Raw genomic sequence first — 12,441 nt, 5'->3', positions numbered from 1 at the left:
AAACATATATCGATGTACTAGAACTCCAGTCAATTCCTAATAAGTTTCAAAAATATTTCTCAGTTCAAAACGGCCATAAAATATTCAAACATCAGCTCATTTACTGTAAAGCGGGGCTTTTTTCCAATTTGTGTTTATTAATCAAATCCAGAACTTTTTTATCAAATTAAAAGGGAAATATTATAAAATACTTAATTAAAGCACGTTAGTAGTATTTTTAAGAAGCTAAAATGTCTCGACAAAGTCGTTTCGAAGTGAAAAAAGTGGTAAGTGACTGACTTTTTCAAGTTTTAAAAATTTTCATCATCTTTCATTGCGAATGATTCGAACTAACTAGCAATCTAGCTTGATGTATTGTACATAAATATAGGGAGTATTTCTAGAAAAAGTATTACTTCCTCATCCTCGATTTTTATCTATTTTTCTGTGAATTTGATTATTTTAAAATATTCATTATGTGAATTAGTGATATGTTTCTCATGAAATTAATTAAACAAGAAGAGATGTGTAATTATACGGTACGAAATATGAATTTACGAATGTAAAAAGCTATAATTTATTCTATTTCTCACTCTTTTAGGTATTCTGGATGTAATTTTACAACATATATGTGTGTACGACATAGATCATTAAATAAAGAAAATAATTATACTGGAAGCAAGTATATATATATATATATTACAAAAAGTGAATTAAAGCATAGATACCGAGATTTAAAGAATAATGGATTCGAATGATCAACAACAGCAAGCTCAACAGAATAATGGTACGGCGATTCAAGTTATGCCAACAGTATTAGGAACAGCAAATGGACAACAGATATTTCTACAACAATTACAACAAACATTAGGAGGTGGAAATGGACAACAATCAATACAAGTTCTACCGATACAAGCAATAGGTCAAGGAGGTGCGACAACGTTAATAGTTCAGCCGCAAGTACAACAACCACAGCCTCAAATTGTACAATTAGCCGATGGACAGACGTTTATATATCAGCCAATGATACCTGAAACAGCACAACCCCAAATAGTTAATATTAATGGAAACTTTTATCAAATTCCCGCCCAACAACCTACAGCAACGACGGCAAGTATTCAAAACTCTCCTGCAACAACCACACAAAATCAGCCTACACAGCAGTACGTAATGATGACATCGACGCAAAACGTCCCCACAAATAAGCCTGAACCTCAAAATCCTGTTACAGTTCCGGTAAATAATATCACAATTAATCCCTCAGCCGATCCAAGTCCACCGCCATCTACAAGCACCGCTTCGCCTGTTCCAACGGTTGAGTCTGAAGAGGAACCCCTCTATGTTAATGCTAGTAAGTCCACTATTCTCTATCCTGTCTGGGATTCTTAATAAGTTAATTAAATTACTTACAGAACAATATAAACGAATACTAAAGAGGAGAGCGGCTCGCGCGAAATTGGAAGCGCAAGGAAAAATTCCAAAAGAGCGACCAAAATATCTTTACGAATCAAGGCATCGACATGCTATGAATAGAGTGAGAGGAGAAGGTGGACGATTTGGTGATTCCTCAAAAAAGGATGGACCACAAAGTCAACAATCTAATAATCCACATCTACAACATCATCTCATCATGCACAACTAACTAATATTGAATTCAAATGTTGATTGTTTGTGCTTAAACGAGATTTTTATATCATAAGATCATTAATTTTATAAATAAATTTACTAAATGCTATACGTGTAAATAAAACCTAAGTTTTAAAAGAATCTCTCCATCTCATTCGCAATGAATATTTCACCATAAAATGTACAAAATTATTATTATATAATTTTTTTCATTCTAGAACGCTGAACTACTCACTTTAACCTATGGAGCATTAGTGACTCAAATGTTGAGAGATTTTGAAAATGTCGAAGATGTCAACAAACAACTCGAGAGACTTGGATATAATATGGGGATGAGATTAATTGAAGATTATTTGTCCAAAACAAACTCATCGCGATGTCTCGACATGAGAGACACTGCCGATAAAATTCAAGCTGCTTTTCGGTAAGTTACCTAATTAACGGCTTTTAATTTACCTAATTAACGGCTTTAACGGTTTCTTTGAATTCGAATTTTTAACGAGGGATTTGAACTGAAATGAATTGAACTTAACCGTTAATCTTTCAGAATGTATTTAAACGTTCAACCAACAATCTCGAATTGGGCTGCATCTGGTGATGAATTTTCTCTCATTTTTGACAATAATCCATTGACGGAATTCGTTGAATTACCGTCTGACTTAACTAATCTTCGTTATTGTGGTATTATTAATGGATGTATTCGTGGAGCATTAGAGATGGTCCAGTTGGAAGTGCAATGCTGGTTTGCTCAGGATCAGTTAAAGGGCGATTCATCGACAGAAATTCGTGTTAAATTTATTCGTAAATTAGACGATCAAATGCCTGGAGAAGATTAAGTTATTCATTCCAAAAAAAACGTTAATAAAAATTTAAAATAACTAATTTTTTAGTTTTATTCAATTAGCTTCATTTAGCAGTTCTGTGTATGTTAATATTAATTTTAAACTTGATCTTCATCATCTTCAATATTGTCATCATATTCGTTGAAATAATTATCTTCATTGTCACTGTAATACCCAGCAGGTACCCCGTCAGCTTTTGATTGATAATTAACGTCCATTTCTGAGAATGATATCTTAAGCTCGTCAGTGCTGTACTTAATATTAGTGTTTTTCTCATCAGATAGTGTCAATCGTGGCCACAAAACATCTGAAAACTTTTTAATCAGGAATATTGTTATGTATCGTCCGTTTGATTTATGGACAGCATATTTAGGTATGACTCGTCCATAAAAGTCAAAATTTCTTAGTGCTATTTTGTCGGCGTATTTAATGCAGATTTCACACGTTGTTTGTGTGATTTTTAAGAAATATTCTAACAAGTCTATTGCTTCAATACTAAGCTTGACTATTCCTTTATTTTGATTCCATTCAATGTCCACGTTGCTGAACAAATTCTTGAGCTTCATTTCCTTTATATCTGAATTTTCGGGGATTGGTTTTGATGCTTCCTGAATTTTTTCACAGACTTTTTCAGGAATAAGCGCAACATTTTGAATTTTCATTTTTTCATTGGCTTTTTTGAGAAGTGATATGATCTTTGGAGCTTTAAATGATGAATTTTGGTTCTTCTCCGGGATTGATTGTTTGCTATGAACATTTTCGACTGATTCCACTTCCTTTTGAACAGTTTTGACAGGAAAATTATCGGATTCTCCTAAAAGTGCTTGAACTCGTTTAGGTGGTAAGAAACGAGCTGTTGATGGTAATCCCAGCAATTTATTAGCATCGCTTTGAAATAAATTAACATTATCGTCATTTTCTAGCAATTTCATGAAATATTCAGTTTCATTCTTAATTTTCTCTTCGTGAGCTTCTTCTTCCGTCAAATTGCCAAGGCTTTGTTTTATGGCTAGTCCTTTTAGGTCTAAATCATCATCTGAATTATGTGCAGACACAACGAATTTGTCAGCTATCTTTGAATGAACTGTTAATTCAAACACGCCGTTTTTGGAAATTTGATTGAAAAGGTGCTTGTAAGCAAGAATGTTTCCCAAAGTGCACATTCGTTTTGTTTTCAATCCTTTAATTCCACATTTAATTGCTTGAAATGGCAGCAAATTAATTAAATCATTTGAAATTTCATAAAGATTTGACATTTTTGGCTTAAATTTCGTGGCGAAATCAACCATAAAAACTTCTAAAGGCTCATTTTTAATGATTACGCATCGGTTCACCTTCCCATCGTTAGATTTACATAGACAAATGGTATTCTTCTTATAACTCTTAAGCAATTCTTTTGTTTGATGATTTTCAATGAACTTCAACTTTGACTTGACATCACATAAGTTGTTATCAATTATCTGCACATAAAATGATTCTGGATTTTCGAAGCTCAATAATGCTGCTTTATAAGTTCTTCCAATCTGGAGATCTTTCAAATTACTCTTTTGTTCCTCAATTTTAACTTCCTTTGGTTTTTCAGCAACAGGTTCAATTTTTTGGATCTTCTCTTCTGGTTTATAAAAATTGGAACTAACTGCAATATCCTTCAGTTGATCCAAGACATTTTTAAACATAGCGAAATTATTTTCCAGCAAATATTTCTTCATAGATAAATTCATAATGTCGCTGTTAATATTGTTAAGCTTCTTATGAATGGTCACGTTCGTCGTTATGATTGTATTTCCAACAGCCAGTTCAATATCGCACATCATGTAATCATTTTTTGACTGAACTTTTGCAATGTGCTTTTCAACAACATCGATTGTTTCGCGGTCAAAGATCTCATCACAGTCATAAGGAATCAAATTAACAATTCGAACAGAACAAGCAAGAGGATCCAGCATTTTAATATCATTCGGTAATTTCAATAAAGATGTTGTTCTTACAGACGAGCACCCTCCAACATCGATAAACTCAACTGATGCCTTTTGTGAACTAATCGAGTCTGATTTTTCTCTGAAAAACAAATTTTATCATTAACATAGAATTTTTGATAAATTAACGTATTTTAAAATTTGAAAATTAAAACTATTCAAATGTTTGAAAATGTTTAAAAACCCTTCAAATGTTCACTGAATATTTAAATTTCAAAAGGACGTTAGAAATCTTATTTTGTGTTCTCATACTTACTCAAGTTTAATTAATTTGCAACGTTGCCATTTTACAGTTTGAGAATTAAAATATGCATAAAGATTACCAACTTTAGGGACATCAATAACTTGATTTTCATCATTACTCATATATTCTTGCAGTTCCTTTAAACCTTGTTTAATTGCCTTAATTTTATCATGATAAGAAATCCAGTTAACAGCATTTGGTGCTAAATAATCAGTTATAGTCACTACAAGATGTAGTGGAGATTTCATGCCAATTAATTTGAATTTTATCTTTCCAGATAGAGGTATGAACTTTGGCTCATCATCAGGAATAAAAGCATGACGAAGTGTGCACTTATTACGAGAACATGATGCGAATTTCAAAATATTTGAGCATAAAGGAACGATGAACTCATTATCTGCATCAGTCTTAGCCTTTTCAATGTCATTCTTAATTCTCTGTAAGGTGAAATGATAGGATTTACTTTAAAATTATTTATTTATTAAATAAAGTACCTGTGCTTCATTCTGAATGTGTGCAGGAATTTGTTGGACTAGACGACGATCACTCAGGAAGTTAATTATACGAGGAATCTCATTGACATTGTTCTCGTCCATGTTAATGATTGCTCGTGGTTGATTCTCTTTATTTTTCAATGGCAAGTCCTTGTAGAACTTGTAATAATCTAATGACAATGCAAATCGACGTGAAAATGCAGACCAAGTTTCTGGTAATGAATAATGTATCAAAATTTGTATTGATTCAATAGTTTTACGCGTCAAAATACTGTCATGAATTAAAAGTATTGTCAATTTTCCTTTTGATAGGCGATTCCAAGCTTCCATGTTATTTTCACTAGTATCACCATCCAAAATCTCAAAGGTTAATGACCTGTTCCTTAATAAAGCTTTAAAGCGATCCATTTCATCTTGTTCAGTAAAAATTAATGCAGTTTTATGCACGCGCCATTCAAATTGACCTAAATAATTCAATATTTGTTGATCCTTTTCCTTTAAGCTTTTTCGAGAGACAGTAAAACGTGACTTGGCAAATAATGCAGCTTCTATGTATGCGTCTATGACTATAATCGGATTTGTTGAAAGCTTCGAGAACAAATGAAGAAAATCTTGCCAGCATGTTGCAGTGATAATTATTTGTGGATTATCTTGCGGTAAATCGGTTCCTTTTGTGCATAATTTAAGGATGACTTCTAAATCAGTCCTGAACCTTTCTTGCATCATGTCGACATTCTCGATAACTAAATGCTTGATTCTTTTTCTATCAAACATTTTAATTGTATCACATTCTGTAAATCTTGTAAAGCATGAAGGCGTTGTAATTAATAAATCACATCCATTCAGTAATTCAATGCATTTGTCTTTAAAATTCCAGATTCCAAAAGCTTTAACAATTTTTATGTCCTTGCTTGGAAGTAATTGCTTGCATATATTGTATAAAAGTTCAACTTCGCGTGACGTGTTTGTGATGATTATAGCTATTGGTCCTTGAGATATTTCCTCGTCAATTTCTGATTTATTTGATAATAAGCTCAGTAAAGGAGGCAAATATGTCATCGTCTTGCCAGAATTTCGACTATTGACGATGGTTACAGAACGTCCATTGATAATTTCATTCCAACTGTGAGCTTGTGTTGGAAAGATTGATCGATAACCATGCTTAAATAAGTTATTATGAATGACTTCTGTGAAATTAGCATCCTTGAAATTCACTATTCGTGGTTGAAGATTATTTCCATAGACGAAAATTCTTCGTTCTGACTGGAGCAATGGAACTTCCTTGCTAAGAATGTCTTGAAAACTTTCCTTAGTCTTCTCCTCATTCTTAAATAGCATAGAATAAATGGAATTGAAATTTGTAGTCACTTTTGTTCCTCTACTATCCATTTTTTTAAATGCTTCTGTAAGTCAAAAATTTATAAATCCATAATTAAGTTATTTGAATCTTCTATTGCAATCTTTTATTAGTTGTGATCTTTTTGAAATAGAATAATGTTCAACAATATTGTTTTTTATTTATTTTAGACTATATTCTTTTGTTAATTTAGCATCTACTAAAAAACTATATTTAACAAATACTTTTTTATCACATTATTCAATTTTTTAATCATATTTATATTCTAATACTGATTTTTTAGGATCCAATTCACACAAACTAAATTTCTCAATAATAATTACCTAACTTAATCAACTAATTCCATTAATTTTGACACTATTTCTTTAATTAACTTAAATTCATGTGGCAAATGAAAAGTGCGCCAAAATTTGTTTCATAATTTTTAAAATCTGGAAAGTCGTTAATTTTTTTGAACTTCCAAATATCCGTTAAACATTTTCAAATGCCACAAATTAAACTAATTAAGTTGCATTACTATTTCAGCAAGAAGTGTTGAGTTGATTCGAAAAATCGCAGAAGCTCTTTTGCTCAAAATATTCAATTTTAGGCTTTTTTCAAATATAAAAATAGAAATTAGCTTTTAATACCTTCTGACGATTTTCTGAATGACTTTTAATTAAAACTTTTCATTTTTTCATTAAATTTTTTTCTGTATAAAGAGCGGTAGGGAAATATCCATCTGGTTTTGTTCTATGCAAAAAAAAATCTCAATTTTAACTGCTGCGCTTGATTAAAAATGAAATAAAAATTTTTGTTAACCACATAAAAAGGAAAATTAAAAGATGATTTAATTAATTATCCTCGAAGGCATCAATTCTCGAGTAATAATGTCTCTCCCATAAAATTTCATCATTCGCTTCGTTTATTTCGGTCGAGTATTCTAGATGAAATGAAAATATGAGTGAATTTTGACACAAAAATGTATTTAATTTAATTTAATCCTATAAATATGCAGGCAGAAAAAATTGTGCATTAATTAATAGCATGAAAAAAAGTGTGTGAACATGTTTTTTTATTGACTAAGAAATAAAATGGATGGCTTTTTATAGATTGTTTCAAGTTATCCACAATAGACTGGATGTGATCATTAAAGTGCAAAAAGCGCAATAAAAGCAGCTTCTAAAATCGATCAACTAAATTACCATCAAACTTATCATCCGATAATCGATTCAGAACTTGTGTTTTTGATAAATCATTCCATTGGTGTGTTCCGTTATCTTCGGCACTAACATACTGTGCATCATCACTCAAATCTGACAAACTTACAACATTAAATTGAGATGAATTTACCGAAATGTTCTTGTCGAAAATATTATTCTCAGACTTTGATGTTGTTAAAGGGATCGTGGGTGATAATGGGCTGTTGCTGCTGTTATTACTTTGATTTTGATAGTGCGCATTATGAACAGTTAAAAAGTTGTCGTAAACATTATTACAGGCGCTGGATATTTTGGTGTCTCGGAAGTTTTGTCCACCTAATAGGCTCAAATCAACATTTTGGTGTTCTATTTGCAGTTGTGTCATACCACTAACATCCACTTGTGTTATTTTCAATGAATTTTTACCTGATTTACTACGACTACTGATTTGTAATGACCGATTTAAGCTCGCATCATCTTTGTTAATTAAATTCAGATCATTGAAATTCTGGTTCACTCTCGTCAAATGATCTAATTTAACGAAAAATTTAACGGTCAGAAAATATTTGAACATTCAAATGTGCAAAAAAGCCGTTAGCACTCACCATCAAAATCACATTTCAGGTCATCATTTTCGTCACAGACGTCCACAATTGAGTCATCAGCTAATGAGAGGGAATCATGTGATGTTGATAAGGCCGTTGCACTTGAATAAGCTGCGAATTGGCCAGAATAATACACTTCAGGATTTGCTTCACTTTCTACACATGGAACAATCGCTGGGAAGTTAAAATTATTTACAATTTCTTGTGTTATCCATTCGTGTGCCAGTAATTCCTTCATGTTTAATCTCAATTTCGGATCTTTTTCAAGCATTCTTAAAAGAAGATTTTCTAATCCTACGCTAACATCTTGTGGAAATAATAATTCAGCTCTTAAAGTATCTTCCATATCCAGAAATGGATTTTCAAAGAACATTAAGACATAAAGTGTCACTCCTAATGACCACATTTCCAATTCCGGTCCTTGATACTTATTTCCAGCCAGCACTTCTGGTGAACAATATTCGGTCGTTCCATAAAATGTTGAAAACATCTTTCCTTCTTGCAGGAACGTCGCTGATCCGAAATCAATCTAATATATTGATATAAATTTAATTTAATTACAGATTATTTTATTGATAGCCACACTTACCAGTTTGATGTGAAAATGTTGATCGATAATTATGTTCTCATCCTTAATATCTCGGTGCAAAATCTATCAAAACGAAAAAACATTTAACGGTTTTTTAAGTTTCAAACTCATAGCAACAATAAAGTTCAAAATTTGAACTTAAAAATTCAAATAAAATTATTCGTTAAAAAGGCAAGAATCTTACATTTAATGTATGCAGGTAATCTACAGCATTAGCTATTTGACGAAAAATGTAGCAACCTAATTTTTCATCCATCAAAGGTCGTCTATCGATAAATTCAAATAAATCCATTCCACTACCATGTTTTTCCATGATTAATTGAAAGAATTTATCATTTTCATAGACGTCAAGAACTGACACGATGTTTGGATGCTTTACTCGAGTTAATAAATAAATTTCCATAGGTATTTCTTTCTTGTCATCCGTTGTTATCATAAAATTAGGACACAATTTTTCCTTAAGAATAAATTTTGAGATTACAAGAAGACGATCACTGTTCCTATAAGCCATTTTTACGTATCCATAAGCACCTTTGCCAATTTGTTTCAATGTCGTGTAATTCTTAGCATATTCCCCACTAACTTGTTCATCCTCACACTGTGATACAATTGACAATGAATTTGGTCGACTCGCTTGCGAGGACGTGATATTAGCCAATGTATTAGTTCCTGCTGTCGCGGATGTAATTAAACTTGTTGCATTACTCATACATGACGTTGAAATGTTATTTTTCATGCCACTAATCGAATTATCAATTGTACTTGTTAAACTATTCAATGTTAATGTCAAATTAAATAACTTTTCATCAGCTTCTTCATCCTCATTGACACATAAAGAACCATGATCACGACTCAACCATATAAGATAAATTGATGAATTTGATGATATCAAATGGTGTTTATTGATCGTATAGACTATATCAATTATATTTCCATCAGCATGAATCGCTTCTCCTTTGTACTTTCCATCAACATAATTATAATTGAATTGCTGTATATTGACTTGCTGACTTGAAGGCGATTGATATTTCATTAATTTCGAATCCATACATATCGATGACCGCTTTTTTAAATCGGGTGTTGACGTTGTGATATTAATATTGTTTGTTGTTGCTTTCGTTGTCATTTGATGTTCTGAATTGTTGCTGTTATTTGGTGTTGTTGCTTCTGTGTAAGTTTTGCTGTTACTATTGCTATTATTTTGTTGCTGTTGTTGTTGTTGTTGTAATTCTTCAATATTTTGAGCAGTCAGAGAATCTTTCGGATCTTCATTAACTGGTGTCAATAGTTCATTTGTGTCATAGTCTGTCGAATAATTTGCCACATTTCTATCGTTCTCACTATCTAACTTTTCACCCGTTCCATCAGATTTCAAGCTTGAATGTGACGAAGACGTAAAATCTAAACAAATCTTAAACGATTCTTTAGCGACTAAAGGAGGAAGAAAGAATTCAAAAATTATTAAGAAATAACGGTAATAAAATATTTGAAAAATAACGATCATAAAATTTAAATTTAAAAGAACCGTTATTCAATTAAAAACAATTAAGTTCTACTTACAATTTCTAGGTATAACTGTAGGCTGTGCACGGGTCATAAAAGGGTCAGACATTAAGATATGATCTGTTTCTGTCTCAGATTCTTCGTTTTCAATTGATGGCGATATAGGATTTCTCGTGTCGATATACTCAAACTCCTGTCCAAAATTCGGAATTAATTTAAAGATATTTTGACCTATGATTTTTGACTGCGAATATCCAAACATTAATGTTGAAAAATGATGATTGCATGATTCAATTATAGAATTTTCATCGATAACAATCAGCCCACTGAGATTTGAATAGACCCAAATTGTTACAACATAACCACCTTCGTCATCGTTACTATCATTAATATTATGGCTATTATGACTATTTTGGTGCGTAATCATGAGACATAAAGGAAATGAAACGCCATCCTGTGTCTTTCCTGTTGCACGTTGTTTTCGGACATGTTTTGGAATTGTTGGACTATCATCAGGTAATTGAATAGCAGGTATTAAAACAGTGATATCAAGTCCAACAAATTTATCCAATGAGTCTAATTGAAATAACATTAATGCTTCATTATCACCACTCATAACAATTCCATTAATATCAATTATTAATTGCGCAATTTTACGTTCAACAACTTCTGCTACTGCCAAACATCTTCCATCATGTCCATCAATATGACGTATCCATAAAGAGACTGGAATTTTATCTCCATTTTTAGTAATCATTTCGACTACCTTGCCACTTAGTAGAACCATCGTTCCATCTTCGGAATTAAATTGATTCTCAGCTAAAGCACTCACGTGTACCTTATTTTTACATGCGAGGAGATTAGAAAATTTTACATTACTATCACACAATTCCCTTGACGAATATCCAAGAAGGTTGCATGCATTTTTATTCACAATCAAGATAGATGATGTTTTTGAGTCAATTGTGAATACTGCCTTGTTGGGATTAATTCCACATTTCGTATTGAATAATGAACAACTGTATGGTGTTGCTGAATTCGGGGTAAAACATCCTTTTGATTTGAATGGTGTAAATCTTAAGCCATTAAATCCATCCAATCTTATTTTATCCATTTTATTATTATTATTCGTTTTTCGTTGTACTATCTTTTTACCTTGACGAACTGGCGTTAAGCAATTTAGTATTTCTGAAATTTCATTATTCTTCTTCTTATTACAATGATATTTGACTTTTGGAAACGACTGATTACACTCAAATGATTCATCTATACTTTGCTGGATTCTGGAATAAACATCCAATTGTATTATAATTAACATGTAAACTCATTTATTATTGTTCTAATGATACAAACCCATGAAATTGTGCAATTCTAGCATCTATGAATAAATTATTTGTAAGACGTTGATTCAAGGAGATAATCTATATGGATAAAAAGGTGAAAGTTTGATGACATAAAATATTTAAATGATTCTAAAATTTAGTTAGATAATAACATTTACCTTTTCATCATGATTTTCACTCTTTTCATTAAACTTTTTCCAGGACGAAAATACAATGGACTTGGGCTGTGTGTATATACTATAATTAAATGGAAATTGAAATAAAATTACGTTTAAATTCAGGAAAAATAGGAGTTTTTGAAATCAATTTTTGTTATATATTTTTTTAAGAATCCACTGCGCATGATCAAGACTTTGAGGATATAATAAAAGGACGTTGATGAGCATAATACAATCACATGTTTTAAATTATTTATTCTAGCTTGTTGATTCTTAATAAGAATTTACCTCGAATTCTTGCACGGATTTTGCATAATGAAATAATGTTAAGCCTTGAAGAGCTATTTTCTTGTCCAATTATGTCTTAAACTAAAGTTTCTTAATCAATAAAGTTAAAATGATGTTTAGTCTTCCTCTTAATGTTGTCTACATATATTAATTAACTAATTTTACAGATAAATAAATAAATTTTTAGAATAAAGTCAAAAACACGAGCATTTAATTCAGAAAACGTTAAAAAATTTGAAAAATTTGAATTGACATG

The 12,441-nt window shown here is 31.4% G+C and overlaps 3 protein-coding genes across 4 annotated transcripts; 1 reads left to right on the top strand and 2 right to left on the bottom strand.

Moving 5' to 3' along the window:
- The first annotated feature begins 101 nt into the window (after positions 1 to 101).
- Positions 102 to 2,487, top strand: LOC139087363 (trafficking protein particle complex subunit 3-like). Of its 2 annotated transcripts, none has more exons than XM_070636163.1 (3): positions 102 to 266; positions 1,824 to 2,029; positions 2,153 to 2,487. In XM_070636163.1, exons 1-3 carry the CDS (start codon positions 231 to 233, stop codon positions 2,439 to 2,441), a joined length of 531 nt encoding a protein of 176 aa, XP_070492264.1. In that variant the 5' UTR covers positions 102 to 230; the 3' UTR covers positions 2,442 to 2,487. The 2 variants fall into 2 exon arrangements, with proteins under 2 accessions (XP_070492264.1, XP_070492256.1); XM_070636155.1 differs by lacking the exons at positions 1,824 to 2,029; positions 2,153 to 2,487 and adding exons at positions 581 to 1,330; positions 1,392 to 1,747 and having other exon boundaries at positions 131 to 266.
- On the bottom strand, positions 2,343 to 6,915 carry LOC139087022 (putative ATP-dependent RNA helicase TDRD12). Its single transcript, XM_070635713.1, has 4 exons — positions 6,842 to 6,915; positions 5,162 to 6,564; positions 4,680 to 5,104; positions 2,343 to 4,505 (listed from the first exon to the last, which is right to left on the bottom strand). The coding sequence occupies exons 2-4, from the start codon at positions 6,548 to 6,550 to the stop codon at positions 2,546 to 2,548; spliced, it is 3,774 nt and encodes a 1,257-aa protein (XP_070491814.1). The 5' UTR covers positions 6,551 to 6,564; positions 6,842 to 6,915; the 3' UTR covers positions 2,343 to 2,545.
- Positions 6,809 to 12,305, bottom strand: Pask (PAS kinase). The gene is made up of 9 exons (XM_070636145.1): positions 12,186 to 12,305; positions 11,898 to 11,976; positions 11,750 to 11,817; positions 10,454 to 11,679; positions 9,078 to 10,324; positions 8,894 to 8,956; positions 8,305 to 8,833; positions 7,703 to 8,230; positions 6,809 to 7,440 (listed from the first exon to the last, which is right to left on the bottom strand). The coding sequence occupies exons 1-9, from the start codon at positions 12,209 to 12,211 to the stop codon at positions 7,352 to 7,354; spliced, it is 3,855 nt and encodes a 1,284-aa protein (XP_070492246.1). The 5' UTR covers positions 12,212 to 12,305; the 3' UTR covers positions 6,809 to 7,351.
- Between the last annotated feature and the right edge of the window lie 136 nt (positions 12,306 to 12,441).

The sequence above is a fragment of the Chironomus tepperi genome, unplaced genomic scaffold, assembly GCF_022539635.2.
Source record: "Chironomus tepperi strain 1889 unplaced genomic scaffold, CSIRO-AGI_Ctep_v1 contig_11, whole genome shotgun sequence".
NCBI classification, from domain to species: Eukaryota; Metazoa; Arthropoda; class Insecta; order Diptera; family Chironomidae; genus Chironomus; species Chironomus tepperi.
This window is presented reverse-complemented; position numbering and strand designations above follow the sequence as displayed.